A 24500-nucleotide genomic window follows, 5' to 3' on the forward strand; every position below is an offset into this window, starting at 1 on the left:
GATCTTGTGGGATGTTTTAAATTCAACACGTGCAAAATTGCGACGGGCGGAGTATTGTGGCCACATGTTGATTGTAGTTGGATGATATTGTATTGCAATTGTACATGTAGTGCGCGCGTACGTGTACTTATACCCTTGTAGTCGATCACCCCAAGAGATGATTCAAAGGTACACATATTTCAGGTTGCTAAGTACACGCTGAACCTTCTTGGGACGATTAAGGATGTATACTTGTACGTGCGTATGCTTTTATACTCGTTAATTAAGCTCATATCATACACCACGACGTGGGGAACTTGTCAACTGTACAGTCCCACACTAGCGGGGGATCAATCCGAAGGTGCCAATTACAAGAAGGTATAAGAATTCACTAAACATCAACGCGGGAGCTTTCGTGGGAAGTGTGCCTTGCGTATGCAGTTGGAAGGAATCTGTTCGTAATACACATCTCTCCAACTTAACCGGCCGGGTCCGCTGAGATCGGTATTATCGTGTGATCGAACCAGCACATAGACTGACTAGCTAGGCAAAACTCATCTCAGAGTTCCCGCTTCAGACCCACCCATGAAACAAACCTCAGACCCCGCCCACAAACCGAGGCCGTTTTATGAACTCCCAGGCCAACATCTAAAAAAGCAACACTGGGACTAGTGATGCATGGACCGAGTGATACTGTATGATTAGAAGCTGTTGCTGGCCGTGGAAAGACTCTATTCTGCTTGCTATACCGCCAACCTACAGGCAAGTAAAAGTGCGATGTCGTCGTAACCTCTATGATGTGCTAGACACGTTCTCGAAGTTACGATTGGGTTGAAAATGTGTATGTGTTAGCATGCAGAATTTCCCTCAGACGGCCAGGCCAGATTAGAACGGTGAAGCTAACCATATTCGGTGGTTACAGATACGCTTTGCTCAACGCTCTCAGTGTTGATTCCACACTGAGTCTCTGCATGAATATCTCTAGTGTGCCATAAGGAACCTAATTAATGATCGATGAGAGAAGGAACATTGAGAGCGTTCAGCGGAGTGTAGCTGTACTTCCTATACGTATACGGTTACCTGTGCTTTTACCGTTCTATTCTAGACTATCTATTTAATCAAGGGATATGTAGTCTTATCGCCGACCAACATATTTTTCGTATATTGCGTCAGTAATTCTTACCGTGCGACCTGGCCAAAGAAGGTAACCAAGGAAAGTGACTGCCCGTGGATTGAGATTGTCGTTTCTTAGCGATTAGCTATAGTTTGAAATTTGCGCACCCCACTCTACACTCATTTACCGACCGCCATCTATTAGCTGCCTAGATATTGACGGATATCTTGAAGTCCTATTTGGCCGGGTTAACATCTCGGCTCAGTTCGATGGCCGAGGCATGGCACACGCCCGCCCCAGGATGTAGTAGTCGTAGCGGAAAATAGTTTAGATAGCCTGTAGCTATAGCAAAGATCTAGGACTCTAGCTCTTCCAAATCAGTCTCGAGTCCGTACGTGTTTACCAGTAAATGAATATCGGAGTGATGGCCCGGCTTGAAGTATGGTAAGCATTTGAGCATTGAGTGCTGCCCGTGTAAAGTCAATTCTATTGAACTTTTGACTTGATGGGAAACGGGTGTGATAGTATTTTTAGATTGATTTAAAGTGAAGGAGCTCCGAGCTCGCGAGTTAGGGGCTTAGGACATGTATTTGCACCCATGGGTCCTGGCGAGAGATCTCTTTCTGAGTTTACCTTATTTTTTCATGAATCGGATGACATACATGTAGACACATAGCAGTACTGACTATTTGTGTAGCTGTCATTAATAGTATGGGAATGCAGAGCCCCGTCCCATTGCAAGCTATTAAAGTTCAAAAGTGGCTTCTATTGTTTGAAACCGCAGCCTAACCCTCGGATATCCGACATGAATATCGTTACCGAGAACACCATCTCCACCTAAAGTTTTACTATATATCGCCAGCATCAGAAAGATTTAAAGTACAAAAAGGTGAGTTGGGCGCTGCCGGCATGCACTTGCTAGCCCACCTAGCTGATTTTACAAGAATTAGAAACTGAAATAACCTTAGAGAAAGTACACCTTTAGCCTCTCGATCTCACTAAATAGCTCACTTTCCCCACCCCGGGCCCAAACAATAAACAACAGCTCTCCTCTCTCAAAGCCTGAAGTTGCCATGGCTTACGCCCCGCCAAGACCGCCTCATCCTGCGCGAGCTGATAACGACTCCCTCGAATCCCTCAGGAAGGAGATATATGGAAGCCCAACAATAGAGACTCTCAAGTCCTGGAAGCGTCGCTGGTATCTTTATTCTTTCAGTACACGTCTACTTACGTACTTCATAGTACTTATGCTTATGCTCCTCGGAGGTATAATTGTTCTCTCTTTGAAGTTTGGAAAACGAGAACATAAGGTCGTTTCAAAAGCGGCAGCAGCTCAACCGGCAAGGGTCTTCCAGTGGTGCTGTGATGGAGTCTTGGAGGTGCCATCCAAACGTAAACCAGTTATATAGGGGACCCAAGAACTGAACGAGGGTCCATGATCCAGAGAAGCGCGCGTTGATGGTGAGAGTCTGAACTTTGAAATATAGTGGGCTCCTTCCTATATTATACCTATATGGCTCCTATATAGCTCCCTATATGTAAGGCTATACTCTATGCAGTCCATGTTTACGGTCTGCATTCCTATATACTACTTATAAGCTAGTTTCAGTTTCACTGCCCGTACGTTTGTTTGATTATCCTCATGCCGTTTGAAACTGGATCTACTCTATCTACTTATGGCGAAATACCTGTGCCTTGAAAACTACATGTAATATTGAAAAGGACTAATGATAAAGATTATTAATAGATTCATGTGTCTCCTTTAATACTTGGCATACAGTGAGCTTGGGGCTCAGGCATCTTGTGTTTTCTGAAAATGATAGCTTCTCCACACCCTACTAAATTGAGGCGGAATAATATAAGGGCATAATAATCGAAAGTTATTACTGGCTAGTATGTGATTCGCAGATTGGATTAGTTGGAGCTCGACCTAAAGACCGAAGATAAGAATATATTTTTTCTAACTACACAAGAATCTAAAATGCAATGTAGCACAGTGAGAATTAATGTTCCCAATTAGAAGAGCCAAGGACCAAGACAAAAAATAAAGACAAAGAAAAACAAGTAGCTGAAGAGCGAGTGATTGAAAAATATCCATCCTCGCACAACCTAACAACCAGACTCCCCGGGTTGGACCATGTCTTGCACTAGCTCACTAAGTCTTTTCTCGATCGAACCCAGTTCTTGGTAAGCTTTCCGAAGTTTAATACTAATCTCGCTCTTTTCCTCCTTCAGTTTCATCAATTGCACTACGTCACTCGCATCTTCATCCATCAAGAATACCAGGTCAGGCGGCTGTTGAACCTTGTTGTAAAGTTCCTCAATCTTTGCTGATAGCTGTCTGGATTGGCACGATAAAGTTGTGATCGCGCTGTAACAGGCTGCTCGCGATCTTGTGAGGAGAATCATCTCGTCTCTGGAGTTCCACCCTGGTTTTTTGTCGCCGGGTTTCATTCTTGTCGTTTGAGTGGGCGAGAGTATAATAATGGTAGTAGAACCAGTTGGTATATATTGAATGTAATAAGATATTGTTAGACGACCGAAAGAGAGTGCTGTGATATCCGGGTATGAGCACAGTGTGGACCTTCTTTTTATAAACACAAGAACGGCCATGGGCTTCTTATAAAGACAGTATGAGTCTTCCCTTCAGATATTTGCCATGGCGCAAACAACTTCAGTTCTACAGGATCTTTACCAGAAAATGTGAGTGGATAGAAAATTGGTCATTATACTGCTGCCACATCCGTCTGGTGAGCCAGAAACATCACCAGACCGGCGTAAAACATCTTCATAGAATGCCTGCTAAAAACCAGATGTGTCACCTGCGAACCGGAGTAGCAAACCACAGGCCCTAGATATAAATAGAGGATAATATCGTGCAATAATTAAGAGCCCGCTCTAGATCTACCAGTCCGCCAGATCACATAGTCTGAACTAACACCGTCGTTCAGCCGCCGAGCCTAAGGTGGGTACCAAGGATGTGTGGCTTTTGCTCACAGATTACATTATCTTCTTATCAAGTAATTGATAGACACTCACTAAAATCCTGAGCCTCTGTAATAGAGTAACGGGCAGCATCACCGGGCGGAGGTGTCGCTTAGCTCTAGCCATAATTAGTTAGGCTGCGAGTGACACCATCGAGTGATGATTGATGATCGAGTGCTCTCATATGAAGGAGAGGGATTGCCAGGCTGTGAACATTTCATTGTTCTGATGTCCTACCGCATAATAGCCCAGACGTAACTGGCCCAATCTCGCCTCCCCAGAGAAAGAGCTACAATTACAGCCCCTTACGGCGATCTTATCTTATCATTACAACAATTTCGTCGTGCTCACCATACTTAGCTCTTTTTTTTTTTTTTTTTTTTTTTTTTGTTTAATTCATTAACCATACTGTAGCTCAAGTGCACTGTTGGATAAGTCCATCTAAAAGCAATAGTCTCATATAACTGGCCCTCATATCCTTGTAATCACGACTCCATTGTAATGTTTTCCTCATAAACAAAATTAATCTAAAAACTGGTACAATACATTATCATCCCGACCCCAGAGCGCCTACTAAGCCTTGCCGGTCTTCTTCGTTTTCTGGACAACAGGAGCTGTCTTCACGGCCTTAAGTGGTTTCTGAACTACAGCCGCCTTCTTCGCAGCTGTCGCGGCTGGTGTCTTCGTAGTCGCGGTAGACTTTTTCGCCGCGGGTGTCTTGGCAGCTGTAGTAGACTTCTTTCCGGCGGTGTTGGGTGTCCTTGTGGGGGTTTTCTTGGCTGCAGTGGTCTTCTTCGCTGCAGTGGTCTTCTTCGCCGCAGTGGTCTTCTTCGCCGTCGTGGTCTTCGCCGCTGTGGTTTTCTTCGCTGCAGTCGTCTTCTTTGCTGCGGTGGTCTTCTTTGCTGCGGTGGTCTTCTTTGCTGCGGTGGTCTTCTTTGCTGCGGTGGTCTTCTTTGCTGCGGTGGTCTTCTTTGCTGCGGTTGTCTTCTTTGCGCGAGTTGTGGGCCCCTTGGAGGGAGTCTTTCTAGCTGTAGTTGGCTTCTTGACTGCAGTCTTCTTTTCCGCGTTGGTAGTCGGCTTCTTGCTCGACGCCTTTTTCGTAGCAGAAGCAGCTTTTTTGACAGCTCCAGGCCTCTTAGTAGCTGTGGTCTTCTTCTTCGTAGCCTGGGATTGCTTTTTGGACGTGACGTTTTTCTTTGCTGCGGCAGAAGGCCTCTTCACAGTAGGCTTCTTGACACTGCCGGTCTTCGTCTTTGTTGCAGAGGCTTTTCCAGCTGTTTTTGCTGTTGTCTTGCTGCCGGCCTTCTTCCGGTTGGGCGCTGATGCCGGTGTCTTCACCTTTGCGGATGCCTTCTTGTTTATGCTCTTGTTAACCTTCTTTGCAGCCTTTGCCTGTGTCTTCTTCGGTGAGGCCTTTGTGCTCGCCCCCTTCCGTGTGCTGGTGGTCTTCTTCGGGGCTGCTTTCAGCGGGCTTCTGCCCGTGCTGGGTTTCACCTTGCGGCCGGTGGGGTTCTTGGCCGCGCTCTTTCCGCCGGCGGCTCCCCTCGAAGCCGTATTGCCGCCTTGGGGTGGCGTCTTGGTTCCCGATCCAGCAGTGGCACCTCTGGACCCCGACCTGGACCCAGAGCTTGGCGGCGTCTTATTGCCCGAACCTGCAGTCCCGGACCCGGACCCGGACCCGGCACCCGATCCAGCCGCATTCCCGCCTGCACCTGTGCCTCTGCCCGACGATGGCGAGGGGCTTCTGCTCCTGCTCGGGCCCCTCGGATTGCTACCACCTCCCGGCGACGGCGGCGGGCTCTTATTCTGCGCCCTCCCCCTCTGGCTGGTCCCGCCGGGGGACAGCGGGCTCTCCGGCCTCGGGACAGTGCTCCCTCCCGCGCCCTGTGGCGGATCACCCTCCTTCCAGACCCTCGCCTTCGCCTGCGTGTCCGGGTTCACCTTGATGATCTCGGTCACCTTCTTCTCCTTGTCCGGGTCCGTCAGCGTCGGCAGCTCCGTCTTGTGGTATATCGTGTTCTCCAGCCGCTGCTGGATGACGTCGGGGCTCTCCGTCTTGGGGTCGCCCATCTGCCCCGACAGCACATGCACGCGCCCGGAGGCCTCGAGCGCGTACTGCTTCGACGCGTTGTCCCACCAGGGGAGGCCGGGGTCTTTTCCTGGTGGGGCGCCGTCCTTGACGTCGTTCTTGGACTTGAGCTGCCCGATGGTTTCGAGGCCGTTGGCGGTGGCGTAGGCGTCGGCGGGCTTTTCGAGGCCTTCGCCGGCGGCGGTGCGGCCGTGCCAGAAGAGGGAGCCATCTGGAGGGGTGGAGAGCTTCTGGCGGAGGACGGGATCAGGGTCGGGGCCGTCGACGCGGCGGACGAGGGTGGTGGGGAAGGCGGTGGTGAGGGGGAGTAGGAGGAGGAGGAGGAAAGAGGCGAGGGGGAGGCGCATTGTGGGTAACTAGGGCGGTTTGGGGGGGGGGGGGGTGATAAAATGAGTGTAAGTGACGGCCGGCGTCGGGACAGAAGGAAAGTTCAAAGGAATGTGAGGGAGGCCGAGCTCCAGAGAGTGCAGATGCTGTGCTTGCTGGACAGAAGCTTTCGGGGCCTCTGTGCAGAGCTATATATCATGTCGTGAGACTCTGCCCGGTGAAAGCTTGGTTGACGAGAATTGAAAACCATTTCCCGCCATGGGTCAATGACCGCTGCAGAGGTTTCGCAACCCTTTGCTCGTGAGGTGAGGAATTATTCCCACCACGTGTTATTCCCGGTGGTGGTTTAAGATGTTTCTTTGCATCTTTGTTTCCGGACATTATCCGCTGCTATTTCCAGACCGTGGAGACATTCGGACCCCGTGGGCATCGTTTGGGCCTGTCCCTTTCCCCGTCGTCCAAGGGATGGATGTGCATATGCAGGGAGACCTGGAGAACCGGGGCTCGAGCTGGAGAACTGACAACTCGGATTCTTCAGCATCTCCCGAGAAACGCCTTACCGGCTGGTCGCCCGGCCAGCACAAACCACATTTGACCAGACTCATGTAACCATAGTCAAGAGACACGGAGGCGATGGGCTCCTCCAGCGCATAGGCCAGCGTTTGCATATATCTTGCCATTAGGTAACAGCGGGCGGAGGGCAGACTCGACATCCGCTGGGAGCCGAACCCGGTCGATAAGCATATCCTCGATCGACCCTGGGGAGCATCAGACAGTAGGTGCTGCTCTAGGATGTCCGCCTTCCCACCCAGCACAGTCGAGCATGGTAGTAGGCCCGGGGGGGAGGGGGGGGGGTGAATGGTGAACACAATAAGTGGGGTTGTATATATCTGCAGACTGCTGCTGCTCGCATGTACCTGCTGCCGGTCAGACCATCCCGGCCAGTGATTTGCACATGGGAAACAAGCGACTCACCTTCCGCTAAATGCCTAAGGGGGTGCCAACCCAGTAATATAAGGCACGAGAAGATCTAGAGGAGATGTATCTCAGCTGGAACGGTGCGGGTAGCTGTAATATAAGCCCGTCTGTGCTGCGTTCATGCTCAGTGCCGGTGGCCATGGTGTTGACGAGGTTGACAGGCCAAGAATAGTCTGTGCTTCTTCTTCTTCTTCTCCTCTTCTTCCTCTTCTCCTGGGGTCCGTCTTCTCGAGTTCTTCTTCGCTGGCTGCTCTCCTTGTCTGGCTGCTCTCCTTCTCTGTCGGCCCTTCTTCGCGCTCCTTCCTCTTGCGGGCGGGGCTGACCGGGTTTCATCGTGGGCGGCGCGGGATATATAGCATCTGAACCCAAGGCATCCCCTGCGGCCGAGTCTTGGCACGGCTTGTGTAACGACGACATGCCCTGTCTAGGTGAGCCTGCATCACAAAATATCACTCGTCTTAGCATCCGATACCGCTATCGTGCGTTGAAGCTAGGAGGTACATGTACATGTACATGTATATATGTATTGTCCCGACTGAGTTACGAGTATCTTGATATCTACATCGATGAAGAAGAGACTCTTAGGGTTTATGCTGCTTTGACTCTTTAATTAGATTCACGTACGCACTTTAGTTCAATCACTGCACAAGTGTACATGTCATGCCTACATAAGCTTCACGCAATATTCTATTCGAGGTAAATTTCAAGAAGTGGATTCGACACAAATTTCAAGTACATTCAAGTAAGTACATGTATCCCTCATTAAAATCTCTAAAAACTCTTTACAAATCTCCGACTTCAGCCAAAAGGAACCACCAACAAATTGAATACCAATGCCAAGATTTAGAGTGGGTTTGTAGCGACGATAGATCAATTATCAACGTTGATAAACGCCCTTATTAACCTGTCGCCGATTGTGACCGCCACGACTGCCATTCTCTTCGATTGTTCCTTTTTTCGTCCCAGGTATACCTTCCCATGATTCCTTGCGGCTTTAAACCAGGCCTTTACAGATCCAAACTTCGGTTGGTGGTGAACGGACTGGACAAGTGGTTGGTGATTTAGGTTACCTGTTGCGCTGTAGATATAGACAATATCCACTTTAGGCGCGTGCGGGGGAAGTAATCGTCTCCGTAGTTTGATGATACGGCCTTACGTTTCGCAGGGACGAGTACAGTTAGAATTGAAAACATTGCTGTTAGGAGAAGATGAAATCGCACCTTTCACTTTTTTCGCAAATTTCTCGATAGATATGATTGAGCTTTTGTAAAAGGCTGTATTGGCAAGGCCTGGATACCTGGAGATGAAAATGTAGATGGTTGGCACTAGAGGTAAGTTCTCCTCTAAAACATCCACCCGTTTTCCTTCTGGTTTTTCAATCACCTCAAACCCTTTCGAATACTGAATGGTCGCGGCAGAAAACCGCTCCTCAATGAAGGTCGGGTTGGTCCACTCCTCGTAGTCGATTGTTCGATCAGCGGCATACGCATATACCGAATGAGAGTTGGTCATGAACATCAAGTAAAGAAGAAACAAGGTGAAAGAAAGAAGGAATCGAAGGTTGTTGAGTGATAGCATGTTGAGAATTATAAGGTTATGAGAGCTAGATGTTTGATAATAATAGGTTGATTTGTAATGATGTTGATGTGTGGAGAGATGGAAAAGCAGACGTACGAAAAAAACCAATTTATAGCCCTGCACCACGAGCACTGGATGGCCTCCAAGGTTCGAAAATCTCGTGGAGCCACATTTTGAGACCCATTCAAAACACAGACCTCGTATATATCTGCGGTTAATTGTGAATTTGGAATTTCTTTCGACCTGCCTTGGAGCGTTCGCGTACTATCGATAGACGTACTTACTCTTCGACCCGCCCTTGGTGTTGATCTAGCGACACGTGTATGTATACTTTGTAACTTTTGCCGCGGGATTTTCATGTCGGAGTCTGGTGGGGTCTTAATTCTTTATGCACATTGAGTCCCAACAACAGCTCTCCGAGCTCCGACAGCAGCTTCTCCGATATCAATCAGAGAGCTCTCGATTAATTACAACTAATCTCAAAATTATAGCGGCTCCGGGAGGAAATATAATCAATCATGGCGAATCGAAGATTCAACGTAGACGATACAATCTTGATCGAAGCCGGGGTAGTGTTTCCGGTCGGCGGGGAGGTAATTTTTTGTACCAATTGTCGGCGTTTGGATGACCTTGATGTATAATCTTACCGAAGAAGAAGCAGATTTTGCGATAGGCTAACGATTTGGCTGGATTTATTCAAAGCTACACCCAGGATGAAGGTGAATATATATACAGGTGGAACAAAGGGAATATTTGTGCTAGAACTAGAACCTGATAGTTTAAAACGTGAATTATGAAAGCGATGGGAATACGAAGTTTCTGCAGATATCCGGGGGACTACAAGAAAATGCCGATAGCAAATGAACGTACGATGGAAAGAAGAAATCGCAAACAGCCCGCTGCACCGAATGGGTGTGTGCACAGTCTTTCCGGGCTTTCGGGATAAGAGGAATTCCAAGGAAATAGATCGAAAGGAGAATCAAATCAAATAAAGGGGTAAGGATGGAATTTCAAGAGCGGGAGAAGTTGACAGATCTCCTAGAGGCTGTTCTATGCGTCGATATGACATGGAACAATATCCCCCACATATGGGAGGTGTGCCAACTAGTTAGGCTTCTTTCATGATCCATCTCCCTTGCATACAGAAAGAAATAGTTGATCAAACTAGAACTACCAGTCAACATAATCTAAGAAGATATTCGGTACCGTAGCTCAGATTCAAACCGCAAGTCCTCAGTCAAAGGTAGCGTGACAAGAAAGTCACAACCTTCTGGTACCCCTCATCCGCTGCTGCGACCACGCCAAAGAGGTTTTGCACCTCCACCTTCTCAGGATCGGCTGGGTGCGTTTCGGAAGAAATGTAAGTGGCTTCCAAGTCCTTTAGCTTCCCGATGGCTGGAGCTATCTTCTTGACCAGGTGCTGAAGATCTGTCAGCTCCTGTTTGGCAAGACGGGCATTTGCTTCCTCGATCCTCCGGAGGTCCCGCAACCCCAAGATTCTCTTTTCGGCTGCTTCAAGGTCCCCCATCGCGACTTTGACGTTTCGAAGGATAGCTTCTAATGAATTCATTTCCATCGAGGCGCGAGAGAGGAATATCGCTGTGGGCGAATCCTCCTTGGTGGACACTACCGGCGAACTGGTCATTTTTGCTTGAGCGTTCGAGGTACTTCCTCTTGCTGTGTTTCTAGGTGAATATTCGCGTCGATAGTCAATCTGAAGGTGAGGGTAGAGTTGGTAGGTTGAAGGAGGAAGAGGGTTTCAGAGATACATATACGCTCATGGGTTCACCTTCCTTGCGATGATCATACGACTGTTCTATCCTGTGTGAGTCATGAGTAGGTATACCCTGAGCTTTTAGCAATCAAATCGTTTGTACTCAAAACCTTACTCTGAGCAGGATGCTACCAACGAATGTGCTCTGGTGTCCCTTATAGAGACTAATCGCTTATCGGCGGTTCATGACAGGATATATGTCAACAGCATGTACCGGTGAATTTAGGAACTAAGCTAACATGCATACTTCCGAGAATTATTCCCTGACCCGATTGTCGATTACCAGAGATGGCATGTGGGGCTTGTGCTCTCTTCGAGATGCCCCAACCAACCACACACATGCTCATGATCATGCAAGTCTCGCCAAGTACTGTTATCAAAAGAAGACCCAATGAGATTCGCACGCGGAGTTGGACGTCCTAGAGTACTAGAGAGTGTAATTCTGGTTACACAGCCGAACATTGAGATCGAGAGCATGATGATGACTTCTCGTGAGCACGAGTGTACATGGTATATAGTGATTCTCAAATCTGGTCACGCGAATCCTTTGAGGATATGTCTGGGGCAGCAGTAATCAATAATATATTGGGACAAGCATTAAAAATCTGGGATCAGGTTAAAGTACTATTAGATGCCGAATGTCGCTGGAAGCTGGCAGCTATATAGAGATGTAGACGCTCACTCGACTCGATCTTTCAAGTGGCATTCACACCATATACGTCGATAGATTTACATGCACCTATCTACAAGTACCTACATATATCCTAGCTACATGTACGTACATGTACGTACACAATACATTGTTGACAGCTAGCCGAAGGGATGGAATGGAGGTGTTTCTAAGCGTTCTTCTCATCCCTGCGATTATTGGATTAAGCTTGATTTTTGAGAGGACACTTATAGCCGGCTGCGTCATCAACCACAGCATCAATCTACTTCATGTCCTCTGGCTCTCACCTGTCGACTCTCGATACGTCAAGCTCAGGATACGGGGAGACCCCTCCTTCGTCTCGCCAACACATCTCATGCTCACGAACACCTGCATGCGTGTTGCACTCCTAAACGAAAGGTTCGCTTCCTTCAGACCACCAGCTGTTTGTGTGCTGTAAGAGGGAAGCTAGGTACCGGTTGATTTTTGAATCTTCAGCTCAAGCTGGGGACTTCAAACCCCACACCAACCATTACCATGAACGATTCTGCCTGTTCAACTAGGACTCCGTTCCCTTTGGGTGGATCTCGCGTCTCTTTCCGGAACGTCTACAGCTTTTGAAGGATATCCCCCAATGCCCGCCCGAATATACCGGCCTGAGAAACTTGACCCCACATTCCAGTTCGTGGGAAGTGAGCCTTCGTTTATCCAAAAGGGGGCTTTGACAAGTTCAACACCCTTGGTGGATACTTCGAGCACTATGTCGGATTGTTTGGCTCTCGCAGCCGAAGGTATACGTTCAGGCTTTTCTTGCCTTGCACTCGGTAAATGCTCCCGATAGGACTTCAAGATGAGTGCTCTTCCAGGTCTACAAGCTATCTATAGAGTCTCTGGTTTAACCCTCTTTTTTGAAAATGACAAGATAGATGATTGGCAGGTAACATCCATGTGTTCGGGAGTTATCCCATCAACTGAAGACGGCGAGCTAGTTCTATAAGCGACTGCAGGCAAATTGCAATTAGCATGCTAATCCCCGCCTGATTTGTATGGATGGAGTAATTTAGGAGATGTCGAATTTACCTACTCGCATTTTCATCCAACCGCCAGGCGATGATTTATAAGCGGCGGTTCGCGAGTGATAATTCATGACGCTAGTCGAACGAGTCCGGTATAGAGGAAGTAGAATAGACAACCGGACGCATGATCGATAAATTTTCCCAAGGTTTCTCCCAGATACCTTGACCTTCATGCAGATTAGGCTGTACCACTGACCATGGATATATGACAGTTCTCGTCCGGAGGGGAGTGGGTGGGACGGAGGATACTATGGCGGTGGCGTTACATGACGGGTGTTCCTCATCTTTGTTGGTCGCGGCGTCTACACATGTCCTCTTGCGCCCAAAGGTGAAGAGAGCAGGCAAATTAAGAATGCTGTGCCGGTACTTTAGGGGCGCGAGAAAGCGTAGATTTACCTGGGGAAACCGCTGGGCGTCGAGGTTCCGGATGTGGGATCCTCAAAAACACTCTTTTATCATCATGGATAAAGCTCTCTGGCCTGGCTTGAGGAGGCAATAACCACCATTGTTCGACCAACCCAAGAAGACCAGGCCTCTGCAGTGCTGATGGCCTCCGATACCAGAGCTCATCGCCGTCGTCACTGTACTGGATATTGAGAATAATCGGCTCGGCAATGTCGAGCTACTTATTCCACCAAAAGCCATAAACCATGGCCGCAATGAGTATATGGATCAGTACGTGTAATTCAAGAAGAGCCGTTGGTAAGGTCTATATCCGTCACCAAAGTAACTGCAGCACAAGTCAGCCAACCTATCCACACCCAACGAGCTTTGCAATCATATCGGGCTTTCCTTTTTCAAGGATGCCTTGACGTTCGACCTTCGATCGCAGTTCTTCAGGATCTCGTCGAAACTCCGCAAAGAATTGTTCCACGCTGATGTTCTCTCCACAGGGTCGGAATAACCCTCTCTGAATCACAAAGAAGCAAACTTTTCCGAAAGCGTTCTCATCTACTCGCCAGCCACGGGTCTTTAGGCAATGGTGGACAGGCTTCCAGACATTACCGTCCCACCATATCTTCAGCCTACCAGGAGTCAGTAGCTCTATCACTGCTTCGGCGGTCTTTAGCTTTCGTGGATCTGTCTTCTCGTGTTTGACTGTAGTATCAATTGGTGCAGGTTTCCGCGGATCTATGGCCTCTTCAGTTAAGCTGACCGCACACTCTACTATCTCGGGTATGCGCGATACACTATTCAAGTGTGGTGCCCTTAACAACCTTGGGTCAAGTGCTCTTGCCGTAGCTGCCCTCACATCTCCTTCTTAGCTCGAAATATAGGCCTGATAAACCAGCGCTCGATGGAGTCGTCTGGTTTGTTCCCATTCTGTCTAGGCGGCCGAAACCACCTCATCCGGGATTAAAAGTGCTTTGAGGGTCCATTCGACCTTCTTCATAAACTTCACGAATCTGCTGGCCCCCGGAGTACCTTAGGGTGAATAGCAGTCCATACACAAAGACCCAAGGTTACGCCAAATGTAGTGATGATACTAAACTTGCCACGGCCGCGTGGTTCGGACTGCCAGCCAACCAGTATAGCAGATTGCTCTGGAACCTGGGGGATGGGGGTGGCGGATATGTTGACGATTAAAAACAGTGCAAGGAGGATTCTTGACGCCATTTGCATGGCCAAAACTAAGATTTATCGTGCTATTCGGACTCCGTTAGCACAGCTCCGGTGGTTTATTGTACTTGTGAAATATAGGCAATAGTGGATACTCACCACCCACCAAAGAGAGTTCAGAGTTGAACTTCATTTTCTCGGGATACGGAAACTCGAGGATAGGAAGAAAGGCTGCTTCGGTTTTGCATTCGGGGTGTCTATTTGAGGTGATATGATGTTAAGCGCCGTGGATATGTATAAGAGAACTTCTCCACGGAGCTAGGCCAACGCCGTATGGATGGAGCAGGCAGTTAGCGGCTGGGGTGCTAATAGTCGACAATTACTTGTTTAGGGCCCCTTTGGCAGCCGTCCAAAACGGAATTATGGGACTTGAAACTCCGTTCTGGTGAAAGCTCCGTTCTGAGAAAACTAGTTGTGTTTGGCAACACATTTTGCGGGTCCAGAAAACAACGTTAACTCCATGAAAACGGAGGTTTTAAAAGGTAACTCGGACTTACTTTTTCTTATCACAATCTTTCGCCATCATCCTAGTCTCGTTGTGTAAGAACACCATCAATACCACAGTCTCCCAAACAGTACATCACGCTTAAAACTCCGTTTTCGAATTTCTCCGTTCCCTCCCCCCCCCCCCCCCTCTCCGGCCAAACTACCGGAGGGCTAAACAAAACGGATCTTCCTATAATCTCGGCTCCCAAACGGTCCCTTATATAATTTGGTGGTGACTATCGGGTATGTACTTATATATTCTTACACTCTAGCTGACCCAAATGTATACCACATGTATAGACTGTGGCGACAGAGATGTATCGCTGGAAATCACAAGGCTATAGCTAGGGATAGGGTCTAGGTTGGTTCCCGATTCCATGCTACTGAGCTATGAGGCTGATCCAGATCGATTATGATACACGTACGTGTGGGTGAAAAAGAAAGTAAAGGTACTATAAATTCTACCGCTTTCAGGCTAGAATTGTGCTTCTACGACAGAGTCACGGGAAACTCTGCTTTACTTTTATTCTGTAGTATCAGGCATTGATGTTTATGCCTTTCTGCTGACAATTTTACAAATTATACTGACGAGGCTTTATCTTGTATTAGGGCAACACTCTCGGCGTTTCCTGGGTTAGGGACTCAAGCGGGAAAGAGCCTGGAATTAAGTTAACGTTGGCTGTAGGTACATAAGCAGAGCAGTGATTTCAAGATTGCCGCCAGTGCCTTTTCAGGCTCGTGCAAACTGACATACTCATAGTCTAGGGATTGTGGGGTTTGGACTGTCGATTAGCCCTGCTGGGTTACAACTCTCCCCGGTTGATTCGGGTCACATTCTTCACCTATTCAAGAGCCTTATAGTTGATATTTTGGCCTTCGGGACATAGATATTACAGTTCGTCCCAGTACCAGGGGAATTCGAGGTCCACTTGACGCATTTTATACCGATACAAGTGCTAGATCATTAGAGAGATTGATCCCCTGACAGACAGAAAAAAGTAGAAACCGCTGTAGATACTGGTGCAACGGAGAGACCGCCTTCCCTGAACCGTGGCTTTGATTGGGACAGCGTTTCTGGTAATGTAGAGGTCGGTATAAATGCAAATTGCGCACATGAGCAGTCAGTTAACTCCACTCAAGGACTAGATGTGCTTAGCGCCATAACTCCACTTGCACGAAGCCTACAAGTTAAAGGCTCGGTGGTAAAATTAGTCATGCATTGAGAGGATAATCTATCAGTAGGATAGGGAAAATTGAGTCGATGGTACCAGCGACTAGGAGTAGATGTCCTTATTATTGAGCATAGGGTCTTTGCTGGACTGATACCCGGACTCGTTATTGCATTTGTTTGACGTGACGACATCGGTAGTTTCAAGCTTGTAAATTCCTCTAGGAGGTATGGAAATGTATCGGTAAATGCATCAGGAAACGAATCAGTAAATGCATCAGTAAATGTGCTTTAAGGGGAAGAAAGCACATTTCGCTCAGAGAAAAAGAGTAAAAGAGTACGTCATGGATCGAACCTCTACTTATTAGCCTACTAAGCTAGCTAGTATATATTCTCATCAGCCTTGTTATGTAAAGCGCAAGTGGTCAACGTATACGTAGCAACGCAGACGATGTGAACCTGTCAGGGAACAAAATTGTGGCCTTCTCTTGAAGATAAGTATTCTTAGTAACTCCTCGATTGATAGATCTAGCAGCGGATTCACCCTGATATATACAAAGACCACGAATACATGTACATGTAGTCATGCATGAATCGCGGCGCGATGATTTTAGGCCAGACTCATATTGCTTATAACACCTATACAAGGAACCATAATAGTATGCGTATAGAGGGAAAGGTATCAAATCTAAAATTGCAACGTATGTTGAAAATTCAATGATGGACAAAGGCTTTACGCGCTACTTAACGGGCATCTCGGAAGCTGCTGGAGCGTCATAAACCAACAACATCATTCCCCATTGAACGAGGATGGAACATAACGATATCGCCATGACCGGACCACCTCCCGGAACAAGCCTTGATGCCGACGACTACAGCTTCGGGGAAACCTCATCAACTCTTATGAATGCAAAGTTATCCTTGCACACCTTAATCGCTTCAGACTTCACCGGGGTTGATCCCTACAGCTTTCAGGAAAATCACCTCCAGACTATGAGAGTGCTGTGGGAAGAAACGCCGCCTAGTTCCAGATACCATTACCGCGTTAGGAGGCGTGTGGAGCAATGGTTCATTACCATTGGCCAAGTCAGAGACTTCGCTGTCAATCATAACATCAGATGTTCACGCTTGGAAGAGGCACAATACCGGGAGATAGTGAGGCTAAGAATTGCGGTGCATTCCGACCAGGACAAGGGTCAAGTAATAAAGGACCGAATGATTATCCTGGGATACGGAGGGATGGATATTTTGGTTCCCGTTACCGGGGTTGAGGGGGACCCTCCCATCGAGTCAATCGACTTCATGAGCATCAGGGCCGCGCACCTACTCCTGGTAGCGGCATGGAACAACTTGGGGAGGGAGCTTCAAGTGGTTCGCCGTGTTGAAGGACTCGAGCGCATTTTTGGTTCCAATTCACTTACTGAGGAGGAGACGCATCTTTCCGTTGCAATCTTGGCATATTGGCTTGCCGAAGTAGACCTGGCATACGGGGAACTATATCCCGACCGACCCTACAATTACGCTGAACTAGTGGAGGGCTGTTGAACGTCAAGTTCGGAGTTAGTACTTGTTCGAATAGGCTCATAACGTTTTGGTCAGATTTGCTTTTGCACGCGTGCATCCCATGGCGCTAAAGTTGTATACTTTTTGTCAGATTTGAGGGATTTGTGTATGTATGGGTAATTCTCCTCATCAACTGTTGTTGTTTAAAACCAAATTGAGATTTCTTTATATATCGCCTTTCCATTCTCCGTGTCACTTGTTATCATTTACACCGTGGTTACCACGATTTATGATCAGATCTTCAACCCCGATGAAATTACACGTATCGAGTTTATGGATCTGTTCTTTCAAAAATACTAACTAAAAGTGTTAAATGCCAAGACACGAATCCCGGGCTTGATCGAAAAGAACACCCTTGGAGAAACTGATCGAGTGATAATCCATGAATTGACCGAGTGATAAACCATGATGATACATCGAACGGTATGCACAGGGGCAAGGCTAGGGTTCTAGGAGATTCTTGATGATTCATATATAGTGGACGGATATAACTGCAAGGTCAGTTGCGAGGATATGTAATGCAGCTGTGTGGCCTTGCAGCTTCGTTGTGGATTGCCAACTGTGGTCGTTGTCGGTTTTCTCGAGAGTAAAGACACGGATCCTGTTTCTTTGCAACCGCAAGGGCTTGTGGGCTCTTTCATGAGAAGTTCCGACGGCCGCATGGACTTGTTGTAATAGACATTGACTGCGCAGCTGCTCCTTTGCTGCTCAGCCGGTAAAGATGGCTTGTTGCCCTGTCTTCGTCTCCTGTGTCGCTGTCTTGTTTTTGTTCTTTCGAATGGATGATCTATGGCTTCTTCCCCTCATTACTTTTCTTTTTTTTTTTCTTTCTTCTTTCTTACTTACAAGGCGCTGAATATCATCTCTGTACGAGAGCAAGCGTCGCCCTCGATAGAAGCGCTGACATAGAGGTAGGAAGAAACCGGGCGACTCGTGGTGCGCAATATGCGGCCAGCTCTGTAAATAGCAAGATCACGGTACTAGTACTATGCCCATCGATCCAGCCCAATGGGCGAGATCAGACTATACCCCTTTGCCGAATAACCTCGCGCCCACTGAACATCCCGCTGACCCAGGCCCGAGATTCTGGAAATCATATATATACATGCACACTTGGTTCTGCGTGCCGGGATTTGTACTCCCGCCCGGGGTTGCGCGTGGTCGCTTTGCAGTAACGGCCGAGACGGTGTCGACGCGGCAACCAATAAATACATAACTCTGTCTTACCGAAGCCACCACACTGTACATACTAGCGATGCGCAGGGAGATCTTCGGGAGTAGGCTATCTGGCTCCAGCCTCCCGCGGGTAAGGGAGAGAGTACGGTGCAGGGTCGAGTATAGTGCGCACGTGCAAATAGTTAGTACGTGAGTTATATACACACATGTATTGTACATATCTTCGGCAGTGGGATTATCTAGATCTCGAGGTGGCTTATAGATAGATGCATACACGGTAATTGATGTTACATGCTTAATTATTCTACTCGACTTCGTATCAGATCCGGGCTCCCGTCGGGGGGAGGACAGCCAAGGAATAGGCCATGAAGTCTATTACATACATACTTGGGAGTATCTATATCCATACATGTACACATGTATATAACGAGGTGGACATGGGTATTCACATTCACATGGCATGCATGCTGATCCGTGATGGTGTGCAACTCCTGGCCTTGCCTTGGCCGCGGAACACCCCGTCATGGCCTATCACTCGGTCGCCAAGATTGAGGTTTGGCTGGTTTTCTATGTAACCGTCTGGATCTTATGTGGAAATCCACGTCGATAAACACACGTCATATAATTAATGGGCAAGTTGCCCACTTGCATGTCTATCCTATGATTCCTATCCCATGGACCGGAGCGAGTTTTGCACCAAATTTAGTGCAAAAAATCGAACCCGCTATTACCCCCCCAGCCCTTGATAAATAATATTCGAGGAATAGAATAATTACATTTTATGAAATTCAGTGAAACAATTGCGGCTAGCTACCATACAGAGTGATACCTCACATGTTGGGCAACGCCATTGACTTTTATGTCCCCTCCCCCCTGGGCTAGTCCCAGTCTTCGCTGCCTCCTTCAATTTATATCTACACAACCAACACTCATCATGACCTTGAAAGGGCTCGGGTAGATGCTCTCCATCGCCTCTAGAAGGAGGTAGCATAGTTGAATTTGTCACATACTTGAGTTTTTTGGAGCTTGTTTCAGCAAGAGTTGTGGTTGTTGACTTGCGCTTCCCAATATTTCCTCCTTCAACCTCCCCCACTCGTGACCCTTTCAGAATGAGATCCCAAGCTACTTGTAGGCGGAACTGCTTGTGCTCAATAGATGCAATGGTTGACAGTATATGGAATCCGTTGATGAGCATTGTGTCTAGAATCCAAAAGAAAATTGGGAACCATGTCCGGAATGTTGTCAACTGGGTATCATAGTACGTCCTATATTGATTAGCAATATCTACCCCACCCATATGGTGGTTGTATTCATTGAAAGGTGCGGGGATCTCTAGCTCTTTCTCTTGGTTGTCTCCAAGTTCTGCTAGTGCTTGTTTATTATTAGTACTTTTCCCTCTGGGTCGTTTCCTCATTTTCATCACAGCCGCTTGCTCCCCCTTCAGATAATGTATTGTAGTCATCATTGTTACCGGGGCATTATCAAACCATAGTAAAACCCCTACCCCTCTAATTACCATTCCTGCACTAAAGTGGTAAGGAACCTTCCCTACATCTTTCTTCGGTATTGCAAGAATTTGGGGGAAATCCTTTGAACTGGGCCTAGCTGTACCACATGCACCCACATCCAACCGCTCCCTCAACATCCCCAACAATGGGAGACTCGTATAATAATTGTCAAAGTATATATGCCATGTTTTCCTTTTTAGTAGCTTGCTTGCAAGAAAGTATACCACTTCTCCAGTTGGTGTCAATCTCTCAATGGCAGGTACGGGATCAGGCCCAGCCTGATTAGAGTTGGGATGGAAATCCCATATATACCCATGATCTGCGAGACAATGAAACTTAAAGCCATGTTCTATTGGCTTGCTGGGCATCTTATAGGTATCCAATGAGCGACCAGTACATCTGATCATAGCCTCATCAATGCTGATATTTGTACTGGGTACCCGGTAGGCCTGAGAAGATTTGCGCAGTTGATCAAGCAAAATATCAATTTTTCCATGCCAGAGGTGGCGTCCATCTGTTGTATGGGTTGGGATATTGACTGGGGATACATGTAGATAGCGCTTGATTTGCTCAAACCTAGTCAGGCTCATGTATTTGGTGATAGGGTGGAGTGGATGAAGCCCGTCATGCTTCCAATAATCCTCCAAAGCAGGTGACTTAAATATTCCCATATATATACAGATACCAATCCATACCCATAGCTCTTTGGCAGATATATCTACCCAGGTCCTTCCAGGAGCTGGTGGGTCCTCCCTCTTGGATCTCGCATATGAATTGGTGTTGGTAGCCAGAGTATCAAATAGCGCATCTGGGAAGAACAATTTGAATATTAAAATGGGGGTAACTGCCAACCCATTGAGAGAAGGGGGTAATCGATTGTAGGCAGCGTGAACAGGATAGTATTCTTTCATTGGAGTGAATTCTGGGACTGCAGGTAGTCTGTCCTGCAGTGGAGAAGGATTCTCCTCCAGCCTCGGCACCGAGTGATATTTCGTGATCGAGCGGATTGTTGGCTTTTGGGGTTTATTGACAGCCTTATGGACTTCTGATGGGCCTGAGGCTTCCTGATCTGAATCTACCACATATGATAGTGGCTTTGGCCTAGGCCGCAATACTCTGTCACCCATTGATACCAAGATATATGTATGTTTGTCAGATGTAGTAGGTATATATGAGGGGCTTGGAAGAATTGAGATTGTGAATTGGTTAGGCTTAGAGAGTAAGTTTTGAGGGTGCAGATAGAAGGAGGTGATAGTAGGGATCAAAATAAGCCCTAAATCGTGGGGATTGGATAGGAATTGGCTGAGTATTACTAAAATCACTCTAGTAGTATCTGTGTATCGCTGTCTGATAAAATTCCAGGAATCATACAACTATACCCAAGGTTTTTATAGTCAAAAAAATTCTAAAAAATTCGAATAAAAAAGTGATGTCATTGCTTGTAATCTAAATGTCATTATGATTATTACAGACTAGGGGTGAAGAGGGGTAGATAGCTTTTAGTTGACCACAGCGTTGTCATGACATAATTTTTGCACGAAATTTAGTGCAAAATCGTCACATTACGGTCCATGGGATAGGAAACGCTGCAATACTACACAAGTATGTGCTGACTGCATTTATTTACTTTAGCTCCCCCGCTGTAACCGTTTGTTTGGAACGTGTCTGCGATTGAAAATGGATATTCATCATGTAACATCAGATAAACAGGCACGTCTTGCTAATCCTGCGAACACGAATATCGAGATCTCACCCGTGGAGAACCCACCCAGCCCGCACATTGCTCGTAACTACACAATTAATTGTCCGCACAGCACCAACCACGGCAAGGTGAGATGTGTGCGCTGCACTACGAGTTCTCACCGCTTCTTCTTTTTTAAGACCAGCTGTAAGTGTGTACCTGCCCGCATTGGCAACCCAGGAAGGCTGAATTAAGCACCGTCACAAAATTGAGTTCCATGCCAATATTATCCTTGTAACGCTCAGAGCGTGTTGAAACAACTTCCCTAGGTGCGGCGTTTGGTTAACTCCGCTGCCAATGCCCGCCGGTCGCTCTATTTGCCCGCCGGGCGAACTGATTACCGCCAAGCCCGGTCAGGGCTAGGGTTAATATTCGAATAGTTAGCCTTGACAAACTCGATAAGGGCTGTAATAGTTGCTTACTATTAACTGCCGGATTGCCGCTGCAGCGATGTAAGGCCTAAATCTGTTTCGGAACGCCGGCCAGTTCAGCTATCTGACGAATTGTCGACTGTCTTTCAACAACTCCGCGGTGCACTGGCATGATCGACTGTCGGTATGGGATGCGCTGTGATTCGACATATAAGGCCCCATTGGCAGAAGGATCAGGTCCAGAGTAGGAACATCTCACCGCTCTGAGAGTTCTATCGATATTCAACTGCTCATTCCGAGTCCATAAATCATGCAAATCAGCCCCAAACATCTCAAACCAGAACATTAGCAACACCCTCATCACAATGGTCCATATAGCTCTCGCAGGTGCCAGTGGCTCCCTTGGGAAACTCCTGCTCAACCACCTCAGTGCCCATCCATCCGCCCACAGAATCACCGTTCTCTCCCGCTCCCCCACCCCTCCAAAACACACAAACCCCAACATCACAGTCCGCACCGTGGACTACACCTCCCTCTCCTCCCTCACTGAAGCCCTCGCCGGTGTCCATACCGTCATATCCACCCTCTCGTCCCTCTCCTCCGGCCCGGCCCAGATACTGCTGATCCAAGCTGCAGCGGCCGCCGGGGTGAAGCGCTTCGCACCCTCCGAGTGGAGCATCCACCCGGACCTGAACTACGACCTCACTCTGTACACCGACATCAAGGCGCCCTCTTGGGAGGCTGTCAAGGCCTCAGGTATGCAGTACACGGCACTTGAGAGCGGGGTGTTTCTGAACTATATGGCGTATGGGAGCCCTAAGCCGGGAGCGCGGGAGAAGGCTTTCAAGGGACTTCAATATACGCCGTGGATCTTTGATCCGACGTTGGATACAATCGAGGTACCGGGAACGGGGGAGGAGAGGTTCGCGGTGACGGAGGTGGAGGATGTCGCGAGAGTTGTGGCGGACGTGGTGGGGAGGGATGAGGTGTGGCAGGTAGAGGTGAGTACGGTGGTGGGCGCGGTGACTTGTTTTAATGAGTTGATTCGAGAGATGGAGAGGATCACAGGTATGCCAAACATTGGTTTTAAATCTTGGAGTGGTCATTGACTGATGCTGTACTGCTGGAAACCTAGGGAAAAAGTACAAGGTCGTGTATCAAGACATCCCCCTCCTGGAGAGGAGGATCGCCGAGGAGACCACCCAGATGGGGAGGTTTTATTGGGAGTACCGTCTGTGTCTGGCGCGGGGCAAGGGCAATGTACAGCCGACGTTGAACAAGCTGACAGACCTGAAGTTGACGGGTGTCAGCGAGTTTCTGGAAACGTGGTGGGGAAAGTAGGATGGTGAGTAGGAAAAAAGGACGAAAGACTATGCTGTAGGATGTTTTCTGCCTGTGGGAGGGCGGGAAAACATCTTGATGTTTACTTCTGATTTTTTATCATGGTTATAGTCGATTCTGTACTAGGTAGACTCAGATGCTATACTCTTGTTGTTCTAGTTTATCCGGATCCAGCGAGTTCGTCTATCCAGGACTAAAGGTTTCCGAGCTAGTGAAACGATTTCCCCAGCAGGCTTACCCCGTGGACTGTATTTTTCTATAATAAATTGGATTTACCTACAAAGTGACGTGACCCAAGATGAGAGGACATTGTACTCAGAGAGCCGCCAATAATATACTGTACTAAATATTGAAATGTGAAGCGACAACATATGTTACGGTCACTAGAGACGAGGGAGGAAGTATTCCAAAGTCAGCTAAAAACCGTACTCTTTCGTTACGACAACATGCCATTGCCGGTCATAGCCAATGAGAGTATTTAATTATCACACTGTATAAGCTTACCACAATGATTGTTTTGGGTATTGAATGGGGATGAAGTAGGGGTATACTCTCAGCATCGGCGGATTGTTTTTGCCCTCTACATCCTGAGACAATAGGAGGGTCTCAAGTCTAGTTCACTTAGTTAGAACGCGGTCCACTCTGGCCCGGGAACCTCCGGTGGAACCAAGTGCACTGGGGAAACGTTCCGCATAGGCGGGCTTCGTGAGTGAGTGATAATTGTGGACTACCTGTAGTCCGGGTATATATAGAGTTCCGTTATACATGTATTCTTGGGGAGTCTGCATGCAGATTTGCTATATATGGCGACAGTTCAAGTACAGACTTCATACGCACATGACGAAGTAGTACCGGTTATCAATCTGTATATTGTGTTCGCATTAGGAGGATATCTCGAGAGTTACACTGTGGGATAAAAGTAAAGGTACATGAATAAAACGCTAGCCAACACAAGAGCAGATATCGACAGACAATAT

General features: G+C 47.6%; 6 protein-coding genes across 6 annotated transcripts; 2 read left to right on the plus strand and 4 right to left on the minus strand.

Annotated features, from left to right (window-relative positions):
• Positions 1-3202: 3202 nt before the first annotated feature.
• On the minus strand, positions 3203-3547 carry H6S33_012231 (uncharacterized protein; the record flags this gene model as incomplete). Its single annotated transcript, XM_044843620.1, has 1 exon — positions 3203-3547. One exon carries the CDS (start codon positions 3545-3547, stop codon positions 3203-3205), a length of 345 nt encoding a protein of 114 aa, XP_044695899.1.
• A 1104-nt stretch (positions 3548-4651) lies between these two features.
• Positions 4652-6514, minus strand: H6S33_012232 (uncharacterized protein; the record flags this gene model as incomplete). The annotated part of the gene is made up of 1 exon (XM_044843621.1): positions 4652-6514. The coding sequence occupies one exon, from the start codon at positions 6512-6514 to the stop codon at positions 4652-4654; it is 1863 nt and encodes a 620-aa protein (XP_044695900.1).
• Positions 6515-8342: 1828 nt separating this feature from the next.
• H6S33_012233 (uncharacterized protein) lies at positions 8343-9050 on the minus strand (the record flags this gene model as incomplete). The annotated part of the gene is made up of 2 exons (XM_044843622.1): positions 8343-8623; positions 8693-9050. The coding sequence occupies 2 exons, from the start codon at positions 9048-9050 to the stop codon at positions 8343-8345; spliced, it is 639 nt and encodes a 212-aa protein (XP_044695901.1).
• A 1237-nt stretch (positions 9051-10287) lies between these two features.
• H6S33_012234 (uncharacterized protein) lies at positions 10288-10695 on the minus strand (the record flags this gene model as incomplete). Its single annotated transcript, XM_044843623.1, has 1 exon — positions 10288-10695. One exon carries the CDS (start codon positions 10693-10695, stop codon positions 10288-10290), a length of 408 nt encoding a protein of 135 aa, XP_044695902.1.
• A 5959-nt stretch (positions 10696-16654) lies between these two features.
• On the plus strand, positions 16655-17368 carry H6S33_012235 (uncharacterized protein; the record flags this gene model as incomplete). The annotated part of the gene is made up of 1 exon (XM_044843624.1): positions 16655-17368. One exon carries the CDS (start codon positions 16655-16657, stop codon positions 17366-17368), a length of 714 nt encoding a protein of 237 aa, XP_044695903.1.
• Positions 17369-22547: 5179 nt separating this feature from the next.
• H6S33_012236 (uncharacterized protein) lies at positions 22548-23523 on the plus strand (the record flags this gene model as incomplete). Its single annotated transcript, XM_044843625.1, has 2 exons — positions 22548-23250; positions 23318-23523. 2 exons carry the CDS (start codon positions 22548-22550, stop codon positions 23521-23523), a joined length of 909 nt encoding a protein of 302 aa, XP_044695904.1.
• Positions 23524-24500: the final 977 nt, after the last annotated feature.

Source organism: Morchella sextelata (genome assembly GCF_020137385.1).
Source record: "Morchella sextelata strain SCLS chromosome Unknown scls_7, whole genome shotgun sequence".
In the NCBI taxonomy this organism is placed as follows: Eukaryota; Fungi; Ascomycota; class Pezizomycetes; order Pezizales; family Morchellaceae; genus Morchella; species Morchella sextelata.